This window comes from Typopeltis vanoorti, chromosome 15 (assembly GCF_054136105.1).
Source record: "Typopeltis vanoorti isolate ZY-2024b chromosome 15, IOZ_Tvanoo_1.0, whole genome shotgun sequence".
Taxonomy (NCBI): Eukaryota; Metazoa; Arthropoda; class Arachnida; order Uropygi; family Thelyphonidae; genus Typopeltis; species Typopeltis vanoorti.
Window position 1 is genome coordinate 12,996,692 of NC_143563.1, and position 14,267 is coordinate 13,010,958.

At 37.3% G+C, this 14,267-nt stretch overlaps 1 protein-coding gene across 1 annotated transcript in view; it reads left to right on the plus strand.

Annotated features, from left to right (window-relative positions):
- The window catches only part of LOC150098392 (cAMP and cAMP-inhibited cGMP 3',5'-cyclic phosphodiesterase 10A-like), a 534,534-nt gene that overhangs the window by 459,017 nt on the left and 61,250 nt on the right, over window positions 1-14,267 (plus strand). Inside the window, exon 18 of the mRNA XM_090405194.1 lies at window positions 3,849-3,938. Coding sequence (XP_090261320.1) covers window positions 3,849-3,938 — 90 coding nt within the window. The remainder of the gene's footprint in view (window positions 1-3,848; window positions 3,939-14,267) is intronic.

Below are 14,267 nucleotides of genomic sequence, written 5' to 3' on the forward strand. Positions count from 1 at the left end.
AAGTGTTAAGCAAACAAAGTTTGCACCTGAAGTAATAAATGCAAGCAATAGTGTGCCCTCTCTCCATATTTTTATTTTTGTTAATTCCTTTGTTATTTCTTTTAATATAATGCTGTGTTGGTCAGTTCATTATTTAAATTTAATTTTATTTCGAATCACTTAATTTTAATTTTGGCTTTAATTGTAATCTTATTTTATTTTGTAATCAACTTTTGGTGGCATCTGGCATGTGGCTCAGTTCTGTGAATAGGATTAACATTTTTTGTTCTATCTTTGCCTTGTGATTATGCTGATGCACTGATGGTGACTAGCTTGTTTTTTCTGATTGAAATATTTGCAATAAGAAAAATTATTATTTATTCTTGTGAATATGTGTGTATAATAAACTAAGTTTTATAGGATTGTTACCAAAGATTTTTTTAGTATGCAGCAGAAAAGGAGAGAACAGAGGGGTTACCCCTAGCAACGGGTAGCTAGTTGCTGGCAATTGGGTCAGGATGTTATTGTTCAGACTATATTTTAGTTTGGAGGATAGTGAATGGGTGGAGTGGATTTCAATGGTGAATGGTTTCATGGAAAGGTTGTGATATTGTGTGGATAATAGTTAGCGTAAGCCTCTTATGATAAGTCTTTGACTATATGGAGCATATAGTCAAATGTGACTATAAGCAGATATGACTATATCTGCCTAAGAAAATAGTAACATTACCAGATGCAGTACTTTCAAATCACAGCTCATCTTCATCTCATGTCATTTCAGGTAAGTATCTCCCTAAAGTCCATTTTCTTCCTCCCACCACATTTGTTCTTTCTCCTTCCATTTATGTCCTATAATTAATAACTGCTGGATGATCAATTATTGTTATTTCCCCTCTCCACCAGGAGACTTAAGTCCATTAAGGATGGCTATAGCATTAAGTCTTATCCTTAGCCACTTAAAAAAAAAAAAAAAAAAAAAAAAAGTGTGCCAGAATACTTTGAGGGGAAAACTGGAGTTAGCAGAGAAAAACCAACTCTAAATACCATTAGTTGTTCAGTATACTGGAAAACACTGCTGCAACACCTGAAAGTGATTAACTTCCTAAATTCTTGGTCTTGAATAAGTTGGCTTGCACGTTTTACTTTTCTAGTTTCCCTTGCATCCTCAAGCTCAACAATAGCAGTTTAGAAACTAACTTTCATAACTTGCCTCATTTAATCCCACTAGTAACCATACCTTCAGTGCTTTTAATGTCCATTAGAAATTTGGTTGACCAAACCTGAGAACCATAAGATTGGCATGATCAGATACTTGTATAAGAGTATTATAACTTCTTTTATCCTGCAAGTGAAAGTTCTTTTAATTAGACCAACAACATGCTTTTGCTTTACTATGCAACAGTCAGATCTGCATTAGTCCACACCTGGAAAAATTAAAGTATTGTCTGAGCACGTGGCATTATGCTTGGGAAGATATAGAGCTAGCAGCAGAAGGACAAATTAAATATGTTTTATTATCAATGATTATGTTAATTTCAGATATGAATAATTGAACTTATCATTTTGTACAAACTTGTACATTCTTTGAACCTTCTTATTCAAAATATTATCTGGTTTCAATGTTAGAAATTATTATTATTATTACAGGCAACTCCAAGGAGTTCTTAGACTCATCAAGGGAGGCCCTAAACATCATGTCAAGAACAACTATTCAACATTCACACAGTATCTATCATACTTTGCTTTGAACTCATTCACAGTCATGGCACCCACAACAGACTCTGGCAGCTTATTCCCCACATTCACTACTCTCCGAGTAAAAAACCTAACTCTGACAACCCTGCTAACCACACTCTTGCCCAGCTTCCATGTATGGCCCCTAGTCCTCCTACCACCAGTCCTGTTCTCAAAAATATCCTCTGAATTAATCTTATAGAAACCCTTCAGTATTTTGAATGTCTCGATCATATCACCCCTTTTCTGCCTATCAACCAATTTCTGCAACCCACAAATCTTCAACCTGTTCACATAAGGTTCATTCCATAGACCTGCTATCATCTTGGTCACTCGCCTTTGGATTCTCTCCACCTCCTCCCCATCAAGAAGAAATAGTCACAGTAGTCAAGATGGGTTCTTATCAAGGCTCAATACAGAGGAACAATAACTTGCTTGTTTCTGTTCATCAAAGTATTCTTCAGTAACCGAGTGATTTGATGAGCTGATTTAGCCACTTTTGCAATGTGCCCTCTAAACTTCAACTCTCTATCCAACAACAATCTTTTCACCCCAAAATGCATAACTTTACATTTTGCCACATTAATTGACATCCATTCTCCTTAGCCCAGTCCTCCAATCTATTGAAATCATCCTGCAAAATTTTGACATCAAGTGCATTCACTATTGCCCTACCCAACTTTGCATCATCAGCAAACAAATGAACAGTTCTCTCAGATCCTTTCCTAGATCGTTAATGAACAAATTAAATAGTAGTGGTCCAAGAACAGAACCCTGCGAGATATACCACTAGTTACAGGCTATCTTTTGGACTCTACTCCTGAATAAACTACTCTCTGATATCTCTCCATCAACCCACCCTCCTATCCATCTCACCAACCCTATATCCATCCCCATATGCTGCAGTTTACTGATTAGAATTCCATGTGGTATCCTGTCAAAGTCCTTAGCAAGGTCCAGCAGTTTCACTGTAAACCCATTACCCTTGTCCAGTTCAGCCGTCACTGTGTTGTTATAAAATGTGAGCAAGTTACTAAGGCATGATCTACCCTTCACAAAACCATGCTGTCCCCCATACAGTATCCCATTTTCATCTATCCATTCCTGTATTTTTCTCTTGACTACTTTCTCCAAAACCTTGACAATGACTCCTGATATGCTGATTGGTCGGTAATTTGCAACAGCAGTCTTGGAACCTCCTTTATGCAGTGGAACTATTTTCCCCTCTTTCCGCCCCCTCGGGACTATCCCAGACCCGAGACAAATTAAACAAAATGGTCAAGGGCACTGACATTTCTTTAGCAGCTTCATGTATGACCCGAGCTGGTATTATTATTATTATTATTATTATTATTATTATTATTACGTGTATCTCCATGGAGTAGTAGACTCATCGCGGGAGACCCAAACTAGCAAAACAATATCTGTCATATCTCTTCTTGAATTCATTTACAGACGAAGAACTCACAACTAAGTCAGGCAATGAGTTCCACTCATTCACCACCCTCCAGGCAAAAAACCTTGTTCTCACACCCTTGTTAGCCACACTTTTCTTTAATTTCCAGGGATGACCTCTTGTTCTTCCATCACTATCACACAATGGAAACATTTCCCCTGCATCAGTCCTATAAAAACCTTTCAGTAATTTAAATGTTTCTGTCATATCCTGCCAAACTCTGCAATCCACAATCTATCAATGTAGGGAGCATTTTTTACATCACTCACCAACTTAGTCACTCTTTTCTGAACCCTCTCCACTGCCTCCTCATCTCCAAGGTTTTGTAATAGACTATTCACCTTCACTTCATTCACCACAATTCCCATATAAGCTATTGGTTCCTTCATTCCTGCAATATCACCACCTGAATGATATACTCTTGCAAAATGCTCACTCAGTAATTCCACTATATCAACTGAATCAGTTACCTTCCTACCATCGGCATTCCTTAAAATCATTCTGCCATATGTATTTTTTCTTTTATCATTGTACTTTTGTTTTCTTGCTTTTTCAGTTTTGTAATATCCTAGATAGTTGTTGTGTTGTGCCATGAAAGAGAGAGAGAGAGAGAGAGCATGCACAAATACATGCTGTTTAGAAATAAGAAAATATGTAAATATATTTTTTCTTTTTTCAGTTTTATGTTTGATTATACAGAATATGAAGAAGATGAATCCTTGTTAAGTCTTTTCATTCATATGGTGAATGAACTTCTTGGAAGAAATACGTAAGCAATGATTTTTTTTTAGAACTGGACTCTTTTTTTTTTCTTTTTTCCATAATGACATTAATGAATATTAAATATATATATTTCATTTATTACTAACATTTTTAGCTAACTTCCTTATGAATTTATTATGATAATCTTCCCAGTTTTTGATTAAAGTTAGCAATGCTAAAATAAAAAAGAAGTCTCCTTATCTTTCTTATGAACCAATCCAGTTAATAACATCTTTGGTATATGACTTATCTTGCCTATTCAGCTAATATGTATTATTATTATTATTATTATTTGACCTCCATGGAGTCAGAGACTCATTGTGGGAAGTACACACTATTACACACAGTGCTCATCCAACCATGCTTTAAACTGATTCAATGTGTCTACACCCACAACACACTCAGGCAATGCATTCCACTCATCAGCACAATCCATGCAAAGAACCTACTCCTAACTCCTCTGCTCATACCCTCCTTATACAGTTTCCAGTGATGGCCTCTTATTCTACCCCTCTCCCATTCTATGAAAAATCAATCTAACAGATAAGCTTGGGTGTTGATGTTATTCATGACTTATTTTTCATGGTATTAACAACACCACAAACACTTTTATCAACAAAGATGTGTTAACGCTTATATTTCGCTGATTTTCAACTCAGCATCATCAGAGCACAACACACTTGTAAACGCGACAGTGAGTGAGTGAAAAAACAATATAATTGCAAAAGATCTAAAGTCCCATTTTTTGGCACCCTCTAATGAAAAAAAAAAAAAAAAGAGCAGTTATCCAGGAGTTTTTTCTTAGGATAACTGCCTCCCAAATTTTTGGCAAATTAATGCAACCATATTTGTTAAGGTTGGGAGAATTCTTCAAAGCCATTGCTGACTCAAAAAATAATCTTTCAGATCTATAACGACTCCTAAATAGCACATTCGTTTTCCTCCATCTAATCCTGTGTGAAGGAGTGTCCAAAGCGTGGTCTGCCAGTCCCGACTTGCCATAGTAATAGTAGCGAATGTATCTTTCATGTTCTTCCAGGCGGATGTTCACTGATCTTCCTGTTTGCCCATAATAGGCCAAGTCACAGTCACATGGAACTTCATACACTCCTGGGTGTGCTAAAGGGTGAAGTTTATCCTTAGGCGAGCGGATCAGAGTTACCAGCTAGACATGAGGTTTGAAAGTGGTGCGAAGGCCATGTTTCACCAATACTTTGGCTATCTTTTCCGATGTACCTCTGATATAGGGAATAGAAATGGTCATGTTGTATTCTTGTGTATTAGGGAAGGGCAGAGTAATGGGCCTATGTAGTATTTTATCTATTTTATAGGGATTGTAGCCGTTGGCTAAGAACGTATGTCGCAGGTATTGGAGTTCAGTGGTCAGAGCTGTATCGTTAGAACAAATGGCTCTGGCTCTGTGTGTAAGTGTTTTTAAAATGCCGTACTGTTGGACTGGATGATGATGTGATTGTTTATGTAGGTATCTTCCTGTGTGTGTGTGTAGGCTTTCTGTAAATAGAAAAAGATAGTGATCCATCTGAAAGGTGGGTGACTAATGTGTCAAGAAATGGTAAACAGTTATTTGATTCTTTTTCTACTGTGAAGTGAATTTTGGGGTGTTGGCTGTTTAGGTAGGTGACAAAAGCATCCAAAGTGTCTTGTCCATGAGGCCAGATGGCAAACACATCATCTACATAGCATAACCACACTTGTGGCTTGTATGTAGCTGTGGTAAGTACTTTGTTTTCAAAGTGTTCCATGTAAAAATTTGCTAACAGGGGAGAGAGGGGGGGGGACCCATAGCAGTACCATTAATCTGTTTGTAGAATTCCCCTCCCCCCCATGTAAAGTAACCTGCATTCATGGTAAATTGAAATAATTCAAAAATATCTGGGGGAAATTTAGACTTGATTAAATCAAGAGTGTCTATAAATGGTACATTGGTAAATAAGGAGGTGACATCGAAACTAACCATTATGTCTGAATCTTTTAGGATTAGATTTTTAACCAGTGTTTTGAAATGGATTGAATTTTTTACAAAAGTAGAGGAGTTGCTAGTAAGGGGGGGGGGCAAGCGACTTGGCTAAATGTTGGGCCAGTTTATATGTGGGACTATCTATGCTATCAACTATAGGGCATAGGGGAATATTAGTTTTGTGGATTTCTAGTAATCCATAAATACGGGCTGGTTTAACATGAATTCGTTTTAATTTCCTGATGATTTCTATTTGTCATGATGTCACTTTTTTCAGTAATTTTTGGACTTTTTTCTTTTGAGACATCGTAGGGTCTTGATGTATAATTTGATATGTGGAACTGTTACATATGAGATCTTGCATTTTTCTCTTATACTCATCTTTATTTTCTTTAAATTTATAATTCCTTATAATTCCACATAAATTCATTCCACCTTGCCACATGCCAATTCACCCCCTCTAAGTCTGATGCTACAATAACCACTCACACACATGGTATCTTAAAACAGTTGTCCTTCAACAACTCCAAAAATTCAATCCCCTTAGTAACATATGCTGCCTGCTCTGCTCAGTTTTTGCCATCATAGTTGAAGTCTCCATAATGATCACTTGGTTAACATCCACCAAACCAATCTGCCTAAACTTTTCCTGCTCATCACCATATATATGATTCCTATCCTGTAGCAGCATCCCACTAAATGTTTTGCCCTATTTCCATCCCCCCCCCTTCTGCCTTATACCATATTTTTGCAAACCCAGTAGGAGCATCTCTTATGATGAGTAACACTTCACCACCTTGATTACTACTCCTATCGAAATATGCTATACCATTCAATTTTGATCTCTTTCAGAATATACTTCTCAGTTAACCAAGTTTCACTGAGCACAGTGATGTCTTTATTGTAACATTTGTTCTATAGAGTTGTTATATCTGCTTTGGAGATTTTGTTGGATGATTGTTTTACTTTAAGAAAAATGGCCATTATCAATAATGAGGTCTCCTTAGTCCTGGAAAGCTTTTTTCTGCTGATGTTAAGAGTCATATATGATGAACATTATGTTTCGATAGCAAGTACACATTGTGAAATGATATTGCTCTGATTTATTATTTATTATTTTTACATGACATCTCCAAGGAGTCCAAAGACTCATCGAGGGAGGGCACCCACTCCACAATTTACCATCTCCACCTCAATCTACCAACAGGTGTAGCATGGAATGAGGAGTTAGCTGGAAAAGAGATCATTTCTGCTTGGGGGATATTCAAGAACTAACTATCTAGTAGAAGCAATGTCTAAGTATCTAGTAGAAGCAAGGGTCAGAAGATTAAATAAGGTAGGTGTGAAAATGGATGAATGAAGAAATTAAGCATGCGATATAGAGAAAAGAGGCATTATGGAGGCAGCATAAGAGAAGTGGTAATAATCTATTCCATGAGGATTACAAGAAACAGGTGGGGGGGGGAGGTGACTTGGTTGGTAAGGGTAACAAAAGTAAAATATGAGCAGCAGTTATCTAATGAAGTCAAAAAGAATTCTAGGGAATTCTTTCGATATGTATCCAGCAAAAAAAAATTATTATGGAAAGATGACATTGATTGGAGAAAATGGTATAAGGAAAACTACTGTGGAAGATATAGTAGAGATAGTGAGCAGTTCATAAAGGTCTTTATGACATCATGGAGAAATTAATAGCAGTTGATGGTGAGGAGAGACTGACTGTAAGTGACCAAGAGGTGTATGGAGAATTAAGCAAATTTGATGTTAATAAGGCTATGGTGTTTGATAATATATCACTACATATTCTGAAGGAATGTGCCAGGCAGTTGAAATTTGCCTTGACATATTTTTTTAACATGAGTCTTGCATTTGGTTGAGTTCCAAAGGAGTGGAAGTAGGGCAAGATTGTGCCACTTCATAAGGGAGGTGATAGAACTCAGGCATCAAATTATAGGCCTATCTGTGTGGCAGGTGTTTTGGTTAAGTTGTTGGAGAAGCTGGTGAACACTAGGATCCAGAATTGGGTTGACAACAATGGCATTATCTTTCAAGGACAGCATTGATTTTTCTAAAGGGAAGTATGATTTTGTAATCTACTTACTTATTACAATAAGATGACAGCTTCTTTGGACAGAGGAGAGGGATTCATAGTAGTATACTTAGATTTCACAAAAGCTTTTGATAGATTACCACATGATAAGTTGATAGTCAAACTAGAGTGTATTGGGTTGGATATTAAATTAGTGCATTAGTTTGGAGACTGGCTATCTGATAGGTATCAACAAGTTGTGTATGGTGAAGCAATATCCTGGAAGAGGAAAGTCACTAGTGGTGTGCCTCGGGGGGGGATCTGTTTTAAGACCATTGCTGTTTAACTTGTATATTAATGTAATTGGTGAAGATTTGGATGGGGATATTCAGTTGTTTGCAGATGATGCAAAGTTGGGATAAATTATGAAGAGTAGAGAAGATGTCGTGGCCTTACCAGAAGACTTGAATAAATTGAGTAAATGGGCATGGAAATAGGGATGTGAGTTCAATGTTGCAAAATGTAAGATATGAAATTTTGGGATACAAAGATGAGATGTAGAATTTATGCTTGGTGGGGATATATTGTCGGAGGCAGAGGAAATAAGGGATCTTGGGTTGATAGTGGATAAGGATCTGAAATTTAGGGGACACATTGCCAAAATTGTGAGGACAACACAAAGAATTCTGGGAATGATATAAAGGACACTGACTTGTAGAAGATCAGGTGAGAGCTAGAAGTCATCCCAGATGCTGTATAAGGAGGGTGTTAGCAGGGAGTGATAAGCAGGTTTTTTGCATGCAGAGTTGTGAATGATTGGAATGCTTTGCCTGAGTGTGTGGTGTCTGCAGAGAATTTGAGTGTGAGTTTAAGGCATGGTATGATGAGCTGCATGTATGACAAAAGGACCTCCTAGATGAGTCTTTGACTCCATGGTGTTTTGGGATAATAATAATAATGATGATGATGAATGCTCAGCAACACAACTATTTCTTTTGGTTCAGTCACCTTCCTACAATGGTTTAAAGTCATTTTTCCTCTTACTTGTTGTATAACAAAAAAACTCTTGGCCTGTTTGGCTATTTCTCTCTCATAATCTGATTTGACTTTCCTTATACAGATGAAAAGTACAAAGTGCAAGAAAGAAGGATAACTAGTACTTTGTACTTTTCATTTGTATGCTGATCACTTTTTTCTTTATATTTCCTCCACAATGTTTTCTTTTATTGCAGCTCTTGCTTTATAGCCATATTCATCCACTTAATTCCAACGGTTTATCCTCCTGACTTTTAGCATGCAGTCTGATACTGCTACTCTCAAGCAATCTCTGACCACTTGCCATGTACTATGGCCATCTTTCCTTGTAGCTTCTCAAGCCATATCACTCTTCCAAGATGATTCGTGAGGCTCTCATAATCACCAGCCTTATAGTTGAAGATAAACCTCTTGTTGACAGAGAAGTCCACATGTTTGGCAACTTTTCAAAACAAGACAGTATGGTCCCTCTTCGCAATTGGAGGCACAGGGTCTACTTTGGTAATTGATACATCTTCTGATGTTATTATCAGATCTAACATTCTCAAACTTCTTGTCCCCTCTATAACATGTTGTTTCATGTAATTATCCCTTAGCAGCTGCATAAATCCCACTTCGATCTTGCCATCCCCCCCGGTTTTCCTCCCTCCAGTTCGGCCTACACTCATCATGCTACCAATACATGGTATCTATATCTTCCTGCAGACCCTTGGTCTATAGCATCACCCAATAATGTATTTTGTCCTGTTTGCCCTATCTATCTCACACCAGATAGCCTCAAATGAAACTTCTCCCTCAGACCTAATATCTTCTTTAACTTCTAATTTTGTGGGTTGTAATTTTGCAGTTATCATCAGCAACACTCCATCTCTCCTGTCCTGTTCTTTCTATCCTCCTGAAAATGCAATACCCTTTGCATTCTATCCCTGTAACTATGTCATTTTCATTTAACCAGGTCTTGCTGATACCTGTAATTTTTGGCCAAGTTGAGCTTACCAATGCCAAAAACTCCTCATTCCTATTCCTGATACTTCTTGCATTCATGTACATGCATTTCAACATCTACCATATACTACTTATTTATGTACATTAGAAAGAAATAGACAATAGGACACAGCTGTAAAGCATTGAGAAATCTAAAAAGTGAAACAAACCTTCTATTCAAAAGCAGTGAATTATTATTATTATTATTATTATTTCGGGCAACTCCAAGGAGTCGACAGACTCATCGAGGGAGTCCCTAACATCAAGTCAAAAACAACTATTTCACATTCACACAGTATCTATCATACTTTGCCTTGAACTCATTCACGGTCATAGCACCCATAACAGACTCTGGCAGCTTATTCCACTCATTTACCACTCTCCACGTAAAAACCCTAGCTCTAACACCCTTGTTAACCACATTCTTGCCCAGCTTCCATGTATAGCCCCTAGTCCTCCCACCACCAGTCCTATTCTCAAAAATATCTTCTGTATTGATCTTATAGAAACCCTTCAGTAATTTGAATGTCTCAATCATATCACCCCTTTTCTGCCTATCAACCAATTTTTGCAACCCACAAATCTTCAATCTGTTCTCATAAGGTTCTTTCCACAGATCTTCCACCATCTTGGTCACTCATCTCTGGATCTTCTCCACCTCCTCCCCATCAAGAAGAAACCTAGGTGCCCATATCCGGGCACAGTAGTCCAGATGGGGCCTTATCAGGGCTCAATATAGAGGAACAATAACTTGTTTGTCTCTGCTTGTTAACGTATTTTTCAGTAACCAAGTGATTTGATGAGTTGATTTAACTACATTTGCAATGTGCCCCCTAAACTTCAACTCTCTATCCACCAAACACTCCCAAATCCCTGGCCTCATCAATCTCCTGGAGTACAGTTCCACCAATGTGATATACTGCTGCTAATCTCTTCACTCTAAAATGTATAACCTTACACTTTGCCACATTAAATTGACATCTATTTTCCCTAGCCCAGTCCTCCAAACTATCCAAATCATCCTGCAAAATTTTGACATCCTGTGCACTCACAATTGCTCTATCCAACTTTGCATCATCAGCAAACAAGTGAACACTTCCTCTCAGATCCTTTCCTATATCATTAATGAACAAATTGAAAAGTAGTGGTCCAAGAACAGAACCCTGCAGCACACCACTAGTCACAAGCCATCTTTTGGACTCCACTCCTGAACAAACCACTCTCTGGTATCTCTCCATCAACCATCCTCCTATCCATCTCACCAACCCTGTATCCATCCCCATCTGCTCCAGTTTACTGATTAGAGTTCCATGTGGTATCCTGTCAATGGCCATGGCAAGGTCCAGTAGAATCACTGTAAACCCATTACCCTTATCCAGTTCAGCCGTCACTGTGTTAAAAAATGTGAGCAAGTTACTCAGGCATGATCGACCCTTCACAAAACCATGCTGTCCCCGATACAGTATCCCATTTTCATGTATCCAATTCTGTATTCTTCTCTTGACTAGTTTCTCCAAGACCTTGGCAACGATTTTTGATATGCTAATCGGTCGGTAATTTACAACAGTAGTCTTGGAACCTCCTTTATGCAGTGGATCTATTTTCCCCTCTTTCCATCTCCTCAGGACTAACTCAGACCTGAGATTCAGATTAAACAAAATGGTCAAAGGTACTAACAATTCTTTAGCCGCTTCACGTACAACATGAGCTATTATACCATCCAATCCCACAGATGTATTGACATTGAGGTTTTGCAATAGACTACTCACCTCTACTTCATTCACCACAATTCCCATATAATCTTTGGTTCATTCAATTCTACAATGTCACCTGGATGATATACTCTTGAAAGTGCTCGCTCAGTAATTCAACTATGTCAACTGATTTGGTTACCTCCCTACCATCGGCATTCTTTAAAATCATTCTGCCATATACATTTTTCCTTTTACTTGCAACATATCGAAAAAAAAACTGTTTAGGATTTTCTTTAGCCTGCATGGCCAATGTTCTTTCATAATCCTTTTTTTTTTGCTCTTCTTACCACACTCGTTACCCTTCTGGCCTGGGTTTTATACTGCTCATGTGCCTGCCGGTCACCTTTCTCCTTAAATTCCCTCCATAGTTGTTTCTTTTTTTGCACCTCAAGCTTAATGGTGTTATTCATCCATTTAACTCCTACTTGATTTATTATTCGGACTCTAGGTATACAGTCAGCCATTGCTTCATGCAAACACTTTTTAACTGCCTCCCATGCACTGTCAACTTCTAGCCCTTGCAGTTGTACATGCCATCGCACTGCACCAATCAATCTCCTAGGCTTGTCATACTTACCAGCCCAATAATTCCACATGTACCCTGTCTTAATTGTAAATTTCACACCTTTAGTCACCTCCCAAGTCAAGATCCCCATGATCACTCTCATCAATTGGTCATAACGTGGTCATATTCGTTATAGCCAAATTCTCAGATGCAATTACTAGGTCAGGCACTCTCTGACCCGCTAGTATTATCCATTACATGCTGTCGCAGATAGTTATCCCTTAATAACCGCATAAAATCAAATCCTTCCTCCCATGTGCCCTCTCCTCCTTCCAATCAATGTTACCATAGTTGAAATCTCCCATAATAATTACCCTCCTTCCACTCATTTCTTCTATTTACTTATGCATACTATCTCCACCATCTATTCCATCACCTGGTCTATAGCAGCACCCAACTGTATATTTTGTTCTTCTAATTTCAATCTCACACCAAATAGCCTCAAATGTGCTCTTGTCTCTATCCTGCAGTTCCACTTCTATTTTCCTTGGCTGTAGCTCATCCTAATGAATGGCTTAGAAAAAAAAAAAACAACTGGCTCATTGACTGCAAAGGGAGGATATCTGTCCATAGTGTGACCGTTTGTTGATTAGCACTATGCTAGACCTAATTAGATGCCCTGAAAATTCCAATATCATTTGGATAAGCATCCAAAATTCGTAGAATCTATACAGATGACCATTGATTAAATAATAGGCATCAGGTGATGAAAAAGTTCACTGTTAATGACATTCTCCTTTATTTTAGAGAGGACTGAGGGATAGATAATGATTCAAGAGTTTTTTGCTGTCTTTTATCTCCTTTTTTTAGGAAATTGGCAAAATTCTTTTCGTATAGTAACACAGTGATCAGCATTCATTTTTAGACAATTGTTTCCACAATTGTCTAAAAATTTTATGATTTTATAGTAAAACTTTTATGATTTTATAGTAAAACTTCAGTTTAATATAAACTGAAATAATAACTCAACATTACAACCTTTATATCAAGGTCATTATCTAGAGTATACGCATATATACAAAGAAACAAGCTACATTCCAATCTACAGTATGCTAATGTCACACTAATTGGGTCAACCATTAACACTGCCAGCATGACCTCTGGTAAAAAAAAAAAAAAATAAATAAAAAAAAAAAAAAAAAACTTGTTACATCAAAACTAGAGTTCTATAATTTCTTAGAAATCATTAAGAGATAAATTAATCTATGGATTACTTACATATAAATTAGAACAAAAAACAGTACTTCTGGTGGCCAGTACAGGGTAAAATTATTCCTTAGAGTCAAGTGAATGTTTGCTGGAAAACTTGAAAGAAGTTCTGTGTGCTGAATGTGTGCCATCCATATTCTTGGAATTTTTATGCCACCAGTGTTATTTAGATTAGGATGGTTGATCAAAATTTCACAGGCTTCATTAAATTGGTATTCTTACCAGATTTTTGTATGATCTTGGAATTGGAAGAATTGGAAAAGGTGGAAAAACGTTTGACTAAAATTAGACACAATAAGAAAAAGGATTAAAACAAGACAGTCAGGAAAGTACTGAAGTGGGTAATCATAATATTAATAACAACAAGGTAAGCCAGTTAAAATCTAAGAAAAAAGAGGTGACATGGTATGGTGACTCAATCTTAAAATTTGAGCTTGTCCAGGGAGTCAGCACTTCTAGTTTCCCCAGGAGCAAAAATTAAAAATATGACAAATATAATTGAAAAGCAAAAAAGAAAGGTAAAAGAGATGGTGGTTCTGGTAGGTACTAATAATTTAAGATATGAAAGTCTGTTGGAAGAAGCGAGAAAGAAATGTGAGAGAATAAAAATTGTAGGATTGCTACCCAGATATGACAATACTGAGTTAAGGAGGAGGACAATGATAGTAAGTGATTTCATGTGCAGGCTGTGTAGAAGAAATGGATATGAGTTTTTAGATGTGTAGAGTGTGTTTGATGGCAGAAAAAAATTGTATAAGGCAGATGGCCTGCACTTGAATTTA